This window comes from Eubalaena glacialis, chromosome 4 (assembly GCF_028564815.1).
Source record: "Eubalaena glacialis isolate mEubGla1 chromosome 4, mEubGla1.1.hap2.+ XY, whole genome shotgun sequence".
Lineage (NCBI taxonomy): Eukaryota > Metazoa > Chordata > Mammalia > Artiodactyla > Balaenidae > Eubalaena > Eubalaena glacialis.
In genome coordinates this window covers 158,592,159-158,605,177 of record NC_083719.1, presented here as the reverse complement: position 1 = coordinate 158,605,177, position 13,019 = coordinate 158,592,159, and the positions used below count along the sequence as shown (strand labels likewise).

Below are 13,019 nucleotides of genomic sequence, written 5' to 3'. Positions count from 1 at the left end.
TTTTGTTTTTGTTTCAAGAAACAGCACATTCTTTTTCTTTCCTGAATCCAATACAGAGGGCTAAAGTCCCCACCTACTAGGGTGGTGGGTTATGCAAACTGAATTGGCACCTGCACGCTCTTCGGAAAAAGTTTCCCTAATACCTACAGCTCCCCCAGTCTCAAAGAAATTTACTCTCAATCCCCCAGACGGGCTCCCTCTGCCTTCTCCGTGATCTGCTGACTTGCTCACCACTGTGGAGGTGCCTCTGTTGTCCCCACCTCTGTATGTTTGCACTCTTCTGGCCCAGTCACTACTGTGGACTTGTGTGTGTGTGTTGTCTCTCTCCCCCACCCTCCGGGAAGGGCCATGGGGGCAGAGGCTTTGACCACCTTGGCTTCCTCCCCGAGGGAGGCACTCAGTACATCACTGTGCAGTGAATGGCAGTGCTTGGCACAGACCTGGTTCAGACCAGGTGGCACGAAAGGTGAATGAACGCTCGGAGCTGGAGCCTTTGCCATCTTCCCCCCGCCCCACCAGCTTGAATCCATATGCTAGTCAGGGGAGGGGTGTGGTCTCTCTTGACTCCAAAGCCCCCCAGTGCCTGCTGGGCTGGAACCAGAGCAGGCTCTGGGGATGAAAACAGAATAGCCGGCCCTGCCCCAACCATGCCCACAGCCCAGTGGAAACAGAGGCAAACTGACAATTCCAACAGCACAGAAAAAGCTGGTGGAGAGACGGAGGGGCTGCGGGCATAGGGAGTGAGGAATTGCCTAGGCAGGGTGTCAGTGCAGGGAAGGCTTTCCTAAGGAGGCAAGATCTGAGCACCGTGAAGGGGCATCTGGAGAATGAGGGCCCAGAGGGCTGCTGGCATCAGGAGGAGCACCACTATCAGTGACCCTAGAGGGAGACTGTCAGAGGCCTCAGGTGACAGGTTAAGGGGCCCAGGGAGCCACTGGAGGGTGTGAAGCTATCTGAGCTGAGAACAAGAGGGACCAAGGGCAGGGAGCCCAGTGTAGGGAGCTAGTCTCAGTCTGGAGAGAATTAGCTCTTGGGCCTAGTCTGCTGGGGGAGGGGGTCTGAGGACAGCTGGGGAGCTGAGGGGTCCACCAGGGGCAGGACAGAGGGGCTGCCCCAAGCAGTAGCCACTACAGTGGCACCTGTGATCGGCTGGCCCCAGAGCCGCCCAGCCGGCTTGGGGACAGGGAACTGGTTTTCCCAGCAGGGATGAGCTCACAGGGATCTGGTTCCCTCTGAGCCACCCCAGCTTCGGCTCTCTTGTGCCCTCCCCGTACATCTGGGCCTGGCCTTGGTTTCTGGCACAGCTGCCAAGTTTTGGTACCGCCCGCCCACTCCCCGCTGGCTATACTGGCCAGCCCAGCTCCCTAATTGCTGGGTGGGGAGCTGTTCTGCAGAGCTGGGACACCAAAAGGTGGACCCCAGCCACTGTGGGGTACGTGGGCACCCAGCCTGACCAGCTCCAGGCCCTGGGGGTGACCCAGGCTTCAGGCTAGCACTGAGCTCTGGAGGGCCCTTTGGAGGAACCATTGACCCGGAAACCTCGATTAGAAGGGGTGTGTGAAATGGGTATCAAGGCCTGTCATGGACAGGGCAGCCTAACCCAAGTGTCCCTGCTTTCCCTCCCCAGGCAGAGGCCCTGGGCTCAGGGGTGAGCCCAGATGGGTCTCAGCTAGGCCTAGGGGTCTGCCCTGGCCACAGGCTCCAGCCAAGCCTGGCCAGTGCTAAAAGGGGCTGAGACTGGTGGGAAAGAATGCAACAGAGGGAGGGACCAGGAAGCAGCCCTCCAGGCCTCCAACCCAGGAACCCCAAACACACCCCCTTAGACACACCCACCACCCACAGCACATCTCTACTATACACACCTGACACTCACACAGACATAAACACACCACCCCGACGGCAGACAACACACACCCTGCTCTCTGCCCTAAAAAGGTGGGGCACACTGGCTCACACTCCACAGCTGCATCCAAACCCCTGCACAGCGACTCCACTCCACCACCAGGACCCACCTGCTGGGGCCTGAGGGGGCCGCCAGGCGTGGCCAAGGAAGGAGCTGATCACAGCCATAGGGAACAAACTGGGGGTCTCTGCAGAGATTATCAGAGGTGGCCACTACCCCACCATGACAGGGCCTGGGAGGGAGACGTCTGTGTCCTGGCTCCCTTGTGGCAGGAAGCACATCTAATTCAACCCTGACCCCCCATGCCCTGACAGCCTAACACAGCACCAGACAGGCAGGAAGCGCTCCATGCATGGCAGCAGTTACACGGATGCATCTGTAAGGACACCAAACTTCAGAGCAAGGGCTAGGGAGATGCCTCTTGCACAGCCAGACTGGTTCTGTGCTCCAGATCACCCACCCAGGAGGGAGCAAGGGGCCAGAGGGGAAGCCAGATGTCTGAGAGGGCAAGGATGGGAGTGGGTTTTAGGGGCCAAGGACCAGCCTTGGCTAAGAGCAAGGGTCAGGGAGCCTAATGCAGGGCCAGGGATGGGGGTGCTTCCTCCCAGGAAAGAACTTTCCAGAATACAAATCAGATCATATCTCACTCCTGCTCAAGAATACCCCATGGCCCCCCATGCCTACAGGGAAATGTCCACATTCCCTGCTGTGGTTCTGGTCCTTTACCAAGCTTTCTCTGCCTCATCTCCTGTACCTTCCCAGGGCCCTCATCCCAACGGAGGGAGGGGTGCACAAGCCAGAGAAAAAGGTGGGAGGTATGTTCTGGGAGGGGCAGGGCCCCTCCTGGAGGCTTAAGGTTCTCCAGCAGAAGCTGTCTTAGGCCGGCCCCACATCCAGCTGGGCCTGGGAACCTGGGGCCCAGACTTTCCAAAAAGAGGACGTCGTTTCATGTTATAGCAATACCTTGGCTGACTTGCCTTCTGAAAAGTCCCACTGATGCTAAAGAAAGGAATTTCATCCCACATGGCAGCTAAGGAACTCTGTGGTTCCAGGGCAAGGATTCCTCCACTCCCCACCATGCATGTCCAGCAGCTGCACACAGAGGCACAAGGCATACCCTCCCCACTGACCATGAACATGGTGGAGCTACAGCCCGGTACAACAGCCCTAACCCTGACCATCCACGATCCTCTGGACTCAGGTCAGGGACAGGCCCAACATCATCACCTGGTGCCTCCTTGTAGAAAATGTGATTTTATTCTGGGGAGGCCAATGTTCCCACCCCAGCCTCCCTCCCTCACACTGGCCCTTTTGCATCACAGGGCTCTTCATTCCCAAACCTCCTTTCCTGGGCCACACCTACTTCAGAGAGCAGGGCTGGGCTCTGCCTGGGTATTCCTCAGCCAGTAGAGCCTTGCCCTGGCTCCTGCTGCTGGCACCCCATCCAGCCCACAGCCCAACTGGATCCCTCCTGTCAGCGAGCCTCTCCATCTTTGGCTGGTCTCAGCAGATTCTGCCCCAGACCAATGTAAGGAAGGAGCTGGCCGTCTCAGAGTGGGCTTGTCCAAGCCATCTTCTGACAGTGCTTCTGCTGTCAGCTCACTCCGCTGGCCTCAGATCTTGGAGGACTCAAGCCGAGGGCTCCAGGGCGCGAGGGGCTCCCGCAGTGCCCGCAGCTCCTGTTCCAGCGCCTGGTTGCGGCGGTACATGTCCATGTAGCCCCCCTGGATCTCCCGCTGGTAGCGCAGCACCCGCTCCTTCTCCTCCTGCCATATCCGCCGCTCCTGCTCAAAGCGCAGCGCCTGCTCCTGGCCCCGGAGCCGCTCCTTCAGCAGCTCAGCCCGCAGCTGCTCGGCACCATCTCCGGCCTCACTGCCTCCTGCCTCCCCCAGCAGCCCCCTGCTCTTGCAGTCATCGGTCTCACAGCTGCCTGGGGCCTCCTCCCGAGGGGCCTGCTCCTGCAGGCTCCGCACAGCCTCTCGCAGCTGGGCCAGCTCTGCGTCCTGGGCCTGGGCGTGCACCCGGCTGCCCCGAAGTTGCGTCTTCAGGCTGAAGATCTCAGCAAGCTTCTGTGCCAGCTCAGCCTGGGCCTCCCGCAGCTGATGCTTCAGGAGGCTAATCTCTGCTGTCTTCTGGCACACCTGAAGGGGGACAGGGATGGGCAAGAGCCAAGCAAAGCAGGGTAAGGGGGGACCAGTTGGAAGGCAGGCAGAGGATGGGACGACAGTAATGAAGGCAGGAGTTTCTGAATGCCTAGTCTCTCACCTCCCATCGGGCTTCTTCCTCTGGTCGGGCACTGGGATCGGCCTCTGGGCCCAGGCCCTGCTGTGCCCGCAGCTCCTTGCGTAGGCGCCTCTGCTCCTGCTGGGCCATGAACAGCTGTAGCTGGAGGTTGCGCTCACTACGCTCGGCCTTCTGGGTCACCTCATGCAACTGCTCCACGTATAGGCGCTTCAGCTCAGACAGCCACAGCCGCTGGCGCTCCTCCAGCACCTGCCAAGGGGAAGAGGCACCTGCCATGCCCTGATATCCACACACGGCCCTGCCCCCCGGACACCGACTGCCTGCACTCCCATGGCTGGCCCACAGATCCAACACTCCAGCTGCTTCTAACGTCCTGTGCCTCAACACCACAGGGTCCAGGGTCCAATGCTCTGGCCACACATGTGCCCTAACCCAGGATGTCCTCCAGAGGTGAAGTGTCCTCAACACACGGCCCTCCCAGGGAGTCTCCCTCCTACCCAACTCCCAGCAAGGACCACCAATGCCATGACATCCCCACCACGTGGGGCTTGGGGAGAGGAGCCAAATCACCTCTCTCTTCCTTATTCTCTTGTGCCCAGAGCCATGTGGGAGAGCTGGCTGGTGACCCTCTGTCTGCCCTGTACTCTAATGCCAAGGGACAGAACAGCACACCAAGGCAGGGGCTGCTCTCACCTGCGTGAAGGGGTTGGTGCCATCCTCATCACTGAGGCCCCTCTTGAGCTCCTCACAGGTGTCGGGCAGCATGGCCACCATGTCCTCGGCAGTGGGGCAGGAGAACTCGTAGGGGGGTGGTGGTTCGGGCAGGCAGCTCAGCACAGCCTCCTTGGGACCCCGTGAGGCCCGGTCCAGGGAGCCCCCGAGGTGGTTAATGTGGCCCAGGGAGGAGCAGAAGGGGCCGGGGCCGGTGCTGGGACCGCGGCCAAAGCTGCCTCCGCTGGAGGAGTCGGACAGACTTGGCTCGGGCTCAGGGCCACCCTCATCCAGGCTGAGGGCTTGCAGCAGCTGGGCACGGGCCTGGGCCTGGCTGGCCCGGGGCCCCGGGCTCAGGGGCGGGTGGCAGGCCAGCGTGTGCAGGCTGCCATTGCTGCGCCACAGCTTCTGACCCTTGTGGGCCGCCAGGCTCTGCATGGACAGAAAGCCTTTCCCGGTGCCCACTGCCGGCTTGAATACTGATGGGCGAATGTGGCACTGCCAGGAAGAGAGGGCAGGAATGAGACCCTGGGCTGACTGCTCTGCTCTGCCCTCCGATGCTCCCTCCCGCAGCCCCTGGGAATCCTCTTTGAGAACATGGGGGACATGTCGCCAGGAGGCAGTGACCAAGTCTCAAGCCAGCCCATAGCAACACTTTCATGGGACTTCCCTGGTGGCGCGGTGGTTAGACTCCGCGCTCCGATGCAAGGGGCCCCAGTTCAATCCCTGGTCGGGGAACTAGATCCCACATGCATGCTGCAACTAAGAGTTCACATGCTGCAACTAAGGAGGCCACCTGCCATAACTAAGGAGCCCATGTGCCGCAACTAAGGAGCCTGCTTGCCGCGACTAAGACCCAGCACAACCAAATAAATATATTAAATATTAAAAAAAAATTTCCGCATGTTATTAAAAAAAAAAAAAAAAAAAAAGGCTTTCGCATCCCATCCCAGCATCAGGGTCTCCAAGGAAGCCCCCATCCCCACACTACCACAGTAGGGAGGGGCACAGCAGAGGCACACCTTGTCAAAACGACCCCGCTCAGGCAGCGAAGTCTTGCTGAAGTCACCAGCCCGAGGATGTTCCTGGTAGTAGAGGGTGGCATAGTCGGCAGGCTCGTTCCGAGGGGCCTTCTTGGTGGTCTTGCTGTCCTTCTTGGGGAGGTGCAGGTAGCTGAAGAGCTCGCGCTGGCCCAAGCCTTTCCGGAAGAGCCCATCAGGCTGGCGGGAGCCCCGAGACCCTGCGAGTGCTGCCCGTAGCTCTTCAGGGGAAAAGTCCTGCCGTTCCAACAGGCTGCCCACGTTGCCCATGGCAATGCCAGCAGCGCCTGGGGCTGTGGCCATGAAGTTTCACCAGGGCACAGGCGGCTGCTTCTGGGGGTCGGGAGGCTCCATCAGAGCAGGTAGGTGCTTTCTGCCCAACTCCCCTGATGCCCTAAAACCAGGTGCTTGCTCTCTGTGTCAGCTCCCCACCTGGCCCACCCAGGAGTGGCAGATGTGGGTTCTAGAGAGAATCCAGGACAGGATTCCTAGAAAAGGAGTAAAGGTCCCACGGCCACCTGTCTAGTGCTCCAGCTCCAACTAGGGGCCAGTGTGTGCCTGGGGTCACAGGGGACCAGGACCTGAAGCAGCAGGATAGGGGCCCCTCCCAGGACTGGGCCAGCTGAGGACTCCATCGCTGTCTGACTCTAACTTTGTTCATTCTCCTGCCAGGCACCCAATGTGGTGGGTGGGCAGAGGGCACCAGGGAACCAGGGCCGGTGGCCTCAGAATTTCCATTCCTTCTTCCCTTGGGAGGGGGAAAACCCCATTCAACCCCTCTTCCTGTAGAGGGTCAGAGTTTTCCCAAGGGAAGCACCTGGCACGGGTGGGGTTGGGGGCTACCGCAGGAGGGATACAAACAGGAAGGGCCCGAGGGGAAGAAGGATGGTGGGAACAATGGCCACAAGTTCCGGAACAGGTGTCCATGTTGGGGCAGTGGTGCGAGGCAGGGGGAAGGGGCAGCCAGAGCCCCTGCCAGCCCCTGTATATGCTGCTCCTCCAAAGCCCACCACCAGGCAGCGGGGCCCAAATCCTGACCCAATGTGTGGAACCAATCAGTGTGTGGGCCCTGGCTTCCTCATCTGGACAATGGCCATGACAACTCTTATCACTCAGGGATGCTAGGAGGACTGGCTAAGATTAGAGGACAAAACGCCCAGTCCAGGGCCTGGCCTACAGCCAGGATCAACACAGGCTGGCTGAAGCTGAGCTTAGCTGGTAGACACGTGAATGACGCCAGCAAGTTCCCGAGCGACCAGGTCTCCCACCTGTGCTGGGACCACACTGTGGAGGGCAGCGCCTGTCCCTAGTGCCCCGCTGGATCCCCTGTGTCCAGCCCAGCACCTGGCACACAGTAGGTGCTCAGAAAGGACTTGCCAAATGAACGAATGCCACCTTCTCTGCCTCCCACCCAGCTGTTCCCATTCACGGACAGACACCCAGCAGGCACAATGCAGCTGCCCATCCACCCCCGCACCCCTGCCCCGCAACCCAATATGCTTCCGGGACACTGACTCCCGCTCCAAACAATGGTTAGGAGGTTCCATCTTCCTCAACCATTTCCAGGTTTTGTGTTTGTAGAACACAAAGCTCACAGGGAGTGGGAAGGAGGGAGGGGGGTGGAAGGGCACGGCCCTGCCCGCACACCCTGTGGCCCTCAATCTCACCCCGGGCAAAAGCAACCTTCCCAACCATCCCCTACCAGCCCCCAGACAGCTCAGCCCCTCTGGGGGTGTCACAAGCCACACAGGGTTAAGGGAGTCATCCAGATAAGGAATGACAGGTGCTGGGCACCTACAGTGACATGGCCCTGTGTAGGGGTCTCACGGAGTCCTGGCACATGGTTAACTATCTGGTTTTTTAGATAAGGGCACTGGGGGCTCCGAAAGGGGAAGTGGCTTGCCCAAGGTCACAGAGCTGGTCAGAGTGAGGATGCCTGTGATTCTAGTACCATGACTGCCAAATGTCTAGTGGGGACCCAGGATGCACCCACAGCCCAAGAGTTGGACTTGAAGCATCTTGCCCCCCAATCTGACACCCCCTCACCATGACAAGCCCACCCAGCAACAGACACCGCTGTGTCGGAGAGCCCACTGAACTCCTGTCACTGCTTCTTGGGGAGGTAGACAGCAGAGAATCTGGTCTCCAGCCCACTCTCACACCATCTCTCCACGGGGCACCTCCCTTCGCCATGCCTCAGTTTCCCCACCTTTCCCCAAAGTGGGAAAGACTCTACCTGCCCTCCCATCCTTATAGGGTTGCTGTGACAGTCACAGAGATGGGGAGGTGAAAGGGCTTGTGAACTGCAAGCCTGGTGACAGCATGGGGGCTGGGATGGTGGCAGTGGTGCCAAATATGCCCACTTTATCCCAAACACACAGTGCCTCATGTTCCCCTGGCCAGAGCCTCACTTCCTATCTCAGGGAGCAATAACCGACACTCCATAATCCCCACGAAGGGTCTCAGGTCCAGGGGAGAGGCAGCCATGGGCCAAAACAGCACATACACCACACACATACGGCAGTCCAGTCAGTGCCACCAGCGGCACAGAAGTTCCTCCGTTAGAGGACACAGAGAGGATCCAACAGCAGACACAGTCACGCGCAAGGTCATCCACACAGCACTGATCACCTTCCAGACACACACATAACACACGAATACATACTGTCTTCCCTAGCCCCAAGGCTGCTAGATGTAGGGGTGTATGTGTGTGTGTGTGTGTGTGTGTGCGCGTGCGCACACACGGGACCGGCTTTTCTCCACAAGTGAGTTGAGCAATTTGAAATAACTATGGAGCTAGATGGAGGGGCAAAAACAGCCCTTCCCTTTGTCTTTCCCAAAGGCCCCCACCCTCTACCCTCCACCCTCCACCCCTCCTAGATAACTTCTCTGGCTATATTATTAGCTCCCCCAGTGGGGCTAAGGCCCCTGGCTTTTGGGAGGCTCCACCCTGCCCAGGTTTCAGTCTGGGGACAGTCCTTTTTCCTAAAGGAGACCATCCACCTCCCCTGCCTCCCCCACACTCCCAATACACACATTCCTTCCCACTGCTTGGAAGCCCAGGGACTGGTCCACTCAGGCCAGGGCAGCTGTGCAGGAGAGGATGTGGCGGGGGAGGAGGGAGGGAGAGACAGCAAGTGCCTTGCAGCCCCACTGGGACCGCCAGAGCGAAAAACAGGGCCTCCTCCTCCAAGTGCCTGGGCTTCCCCGCCCAGAACTCATTACGTGCCTGGGGCCCAGAGCTCTGCACAGAGCTGAACCTCACCACCACCACCCCACTGCCCTGCCAGCAAGGTTTCGGCTGGGCCACATAGGTCCTATTCTGCACAGGTCCTGGTTGGCTCCAACAGGGCCCCTTTACTCCTGCTTCCACCTCCCCCTCCACCCGCTCCAAGATTAGCCAGAAACACGGAGAGCCTGGACACTGGGTGCATCTCCTTTGGACCAACCCTTGGTGGAGACAGGCGAACAGGGCTGGGGGACCACCCTGGCCATGAAGCAGAAAAAGAGAGGACACTCAGAGAGGCATCCCAGTGTCCCTTAGTGGGTGCCTTGTTGAGTCAGCCTGATGCTGGGCCTACCACATGCTCACAACACACATGGGAAGGGAATAGTGTCATCCCCCACTTCAGAAGAGAAAACTGAGGCCCAGGAGGTAAAATAACGTGCCTAAGGTCATGTTCAGCTGCATAGGAAAAAGTACACAGGCTCCCCACGTTTAGAAGCCTGCCCTGACCCCACTGTGCATCTCCTCTGGGGTGTACCCAGAGTACTCGGGTAGGAAGCTCCCAGTCTGGCCTTGGATGCCTTTAGCCCCTCTTGAGCCCTGGCCCCAGGGGAGGGTCCCACCACCTGCTGTGGGATCAGCTTTGCTGAGGGGCATGACTGCAGCTGCCCCTGAGGAATGGGACTGGAATGTCCCAGCTCCAAAAGAGGGGGCAGTCAGTAAGAGGGGCCCAAGGAGGGAATGGGAGAGGCTGGCATTCCCTAGTCCCACTTCGACCTGTGAAAAGGCAGAGTCCGGCGTCTAAATGCTGCAGGAGTGATTCTTAGTATCACTATATGGTCACTTACAGTTGCACAGCGCTCTACAGTTTTTATCAGCCCTTTTGTTTCATCATCTCATCTCCACGACAGCCTCATGGAGGTGGGAAAGACAGTAGTTACCCTTACCCCATCTTACAGCTAGGGAAACTGAGGCCCAGAAAGAGGTGAGCTGCCTAAGATCCCACGAGACGAGCAATCCCAACTCCCCAGGCAAGGCCCTCTCTTCTGCTCCAGGCTGTCCCAGCCAGGGGTTACCAGCTGCCCTCCATGGGCACACACTGCTGTGTATTATATCTGCTCGGCTCCCCACACTTGCAAGGGCACCTGCAACCAAGTTGGTTTGGATCCCAGTCCCCTCAGCCTGGAATCCCCCCTGCTTGCCCCTGGGTCAGGAAGAAATAGTGGAAGCACGGCTGCATTTGGACTCTGAGCCCTGGAAGCTGCTAGCTCTATAGAGGCGGTAGCGGGAGCAGGCTGGCTGCATTCATTCAGTCTCGCACATACACACCCACACACAGCCAGCCGGTAGAGAGAGAAGCCCTGCCTAGGAGGGCTCTGGGAGGAGGCCGATCACCGGGCCCAGGATAGCCTCCGGCCTCTCTCCCTCCCTAGGCCGGGCAGGGAGCACCGAGGCCGAGGGACAGGCTGAGCCCCTGGTGCAAGCGAGGAGAGCCCCGATCTGCTCGTGGAGGCGGGGAGATTGCCGGGTAGGAGATGACAGGTCCCAGTCCTTTTTCTGGACGCAGTCAGGGCCCTGATTTCCGCCCGGCCCCAGGCGGGCCCTCACTTTGGCCAAAGGTTGTGGCCAGACTGGGATGGTGCTCAAGACCTGGGAGCGTCCCCTATTCATGGGACCCCTGGCAGCAGGCTGGCAGCTGCCGCTCGTACAGGGTAGGGGGTTAGTGGAGGAAGGGGGTATCCCGGAGGGGGCGGGAGAGGGCAGGAGAGGGGTCTCGTGGGTAAGGTGGAGGGGCAGACGAGGTTGGCAACTCCATGGAATTTCCCCGGGGAAGGCTGTGGCCGAGGCGAGGGCTCCCCCAGAACTGCGGGAGGTCCTCCAGCTACCTGAGGGGCGGAAGAGGATGTCTCTTCCAGGCTCCTCTCTAAGGCTTGCCCCGAGCGGATAGGCTGGGGGCGCGGAAGCCGAGGTCAGACTCCAGCGCCAAGGGCACCTGCCCCACCCCAGCGGTGGTGCAGGGGTCCCAGGAGCTGCTCCAAGAAAAGCGCGTTTGCAGCGTAACCTGCCGCCCGCCCTCCCAGCAGAGCGTCCCTGCTCGCGGACGGTCCCCGATCCCGCACCTCGGTGCTTCGGTATCTGGAAGCAAGGGGTACCTGGGCGCACACCGCACCTTGCCACCCTCGCTCACTTCTCAGACGTGAACCTCGGCCGGCGTAGGGCTCCGGCTTAGCCAAGGTCGCCGGGTTAGCTAGACCTCGGCGGCCGGCCCCACCCCCCGAGTCCGGCCCCAGGCCGCTGCGCGCCCCACTCACCATGCCGGCTCCGCTCCGCACCCCTCGCGCGCTGCAGCTCCCTTGCGCGGATTTGAACCCTCCCTCCAGGGCGCCGTCTCCAGCCGAGACTGCGAACCAGGCTGGAGCGGCCAGGCGGCAGGCGCCGGAAAAACGCGGGCGGGCGGGCGCTGAAGCCGGATTGGCGAGGGAGGAACGCCAATTCGTTCGGCAGCGCTCCCTAGCCTGCCCCAGAGGCGGAGGGAAAACCCGGCCTGACTCACTGGCGCGCGGCCGGCCCACAGCCGGGCCCAGGCCCCCGGATGTGGGGGGCGGGAAAAGGGGCCACCCCCGCCCACTGCGTGCCAACCTGAGCCCCGCCCGGGGTCTCGGCTCCAGCTTAAGCCTGCCCGCCGAGATGTCGCGCGGCGGTGGCGCCTGAGCTCCCTGCCGGTTGCGCTCTGCGTCGCGGGCGTCCGGTGTGCGCCAGCTCGGACCCGGGCCAGTCCGCAGCCCGAAGCGTGGCCGATGCTCCCAGAGGGCGCCCAGCCCGTCCCGCTCCTCCGCCGCCGTCTCCTCTCCTCCTGCCTCGCCCGCCCGTCTCGGTTTCCAGAACCCGACAGCTTCGGAAGAGGCGCGTTCCGTCCATCACCTCCTTGATTCTCGCTGCCTCCTCTTAGGTAAGCAGTATTATTCCCTTTTGAGGCTGAGCAAAACAGTAGTCCGAGAGGTGTGGAGACATTTACCCAAGGTTTCGGGCTCGTTAGCGACTGAATTGGGCGCTAAGGTTTTTTTTTTTTGCTGCCAAAGCCTTGTAGGGGGAGCAAATTCAGATGCCTTCAGGGGCCAGGCAAATAATGTGAGTCAAACGGGCAATAGAAGAGATGGAAACCGAGACAGAAATGGACACCTAACGGCGTTCAGATTCAAATAACAAAACACCGCGTTTTCCACAAAAGGTTATAAACATATAGTGAGGTATGACCCAGCAGTTCCACTCCTAGGTATACCCCAAAGAATTGAAAACAGGGACTCAAACAGACACTTGTGCACGAATGTTCGTAGCAGGACTATTTACAATAGCCCAAAGGTGAAAACAACCCAAGTGTCCACCAACAGATGAATGGATACACAAAATGTGGTATATCCACAGATGGAATATTATTCAACCATAAAAAGGAATGGAGTCCTAATACATGCTACAACATGGATGATCTGCCAATTTTGCTAAGTGAAAGAAACCAGACACTAAAGAGTACATGTGGTTTGATTTCACTTACATGAAGCAGGTAAATCCAGCAGAAGGCAGATTAGGGCCAGAGGCTGTGGGGAGGGAGGAATGAGGAGTGACTGCTTAATGGGTATGGGGTTTCCTTTTGGGATGAGGAAAATGTTTCGGAACCAGATAGAGGTGGTGGTTGCACAACAGTGTGAATGCGCTAAATGCCATTGAATTCTACACTTTAAAAATGGTTAATTTGGGGACTTCCCTGGTGGTCCATTGGTTAAGACTCACCGCTCCCAATGCAGGGGGCCCAGGTTCGATCCCTGGTCAGGGAACTAGATCCCGCATGCCCGCAACTAAAAATTCTGCAGACTTCAACGAAGATCCCATGTGCCGCAAC

The 13,019-nt window shown here is 59.4% G+C and overlaps 1 protein-coding gene and 1 long non-coding RNA gene across 4 annotated transcripts in view; one reads left to right on the top strand and one right to left on the bottom strand.

Annotated features, from left to right (window-relative positions):
* Nucleotides 1–3,141: 3,141 nt before the first annotated feature.
* N4BP3 (NEDD4 binding protein 3) lies at nucleotides 3,142–11,664 on the bottom strand. 3 transcript variants are annotated; one of them, XM_061188522.1, is made up of 5 exons: nucleotides 11,437–11,664; nucleotides 5,881–6,231; nucleotides 4,841–5,356; nucleotides 4,169–4,396; nucleotides 3,142–4,044 (listed from the first exon to the last, which is right to left on the bottom strand). In XM_061188522.1, the coding sequence occupies exons 2-5, from the start codon at nucleotides 6,199–6,201 to the stop codon at nucleotides 3,517–3,519; spliced, it is 1,593 nt and encodes a 530-aa protein (XP_061044505.1). In that variant the 5' UTR covers nucleotides 6,202–6,231; nucleotides 11,437–11,664; the 3' UTR covers nucleotides 3,142–3,516. The 3 variants fall into 3 exon arrangements, with proteins under 3 accessions (XP_061044505.1, XP_061044507.1, XP_061044508.1); XM_061188524.1 differs by having other exon boundaries at nucleotides 5,881–6,228; XM_061188525.1 differs by lacking the exon at nucleotides 5,881–6,231.
* Nucleotides 11,665–13,019, top strand: part of LOC133090203 (uncharacterized) — a 46,679-nt gene continuing 45,324 nt past the window's right edge. Inside the window, exon 1 of the long non-coding RNA XR_009700789.1 lies at nucleotides 11,665–12,074. This is a non-coding gene — a long non-coding RNA (uncharacterized LOC133090203). The remainder of the gene's footprint in view (nucleotides 12,075–13,019) is intronic.

Bases quoted from the DNA above. Each gene is read 5' to 3' on its own strand.
- N4BP3 (XM_061188522.1), bottom strand. From the start codon at position 6,201: ATGGCCACAGCCCCAGGCGCTGCTGGCATTGCCATGGGCAACGTGGGC. The intron at 4,397-4,840 runs GTGAGAGCAGCC...TCCCCTTGGCAG, and splicing joins GCACCAACCCCTTCACGCAG to GTGCTGGAGGAGCGCCAGCG. The intron at 4,045-4,168 runs GTGAGAGACTAG...GTCCCCCTTCAG, and splicing joins AGGAAGAAGCCCGATGGGAG to GTGTGCCAGAAGACAGCAGA.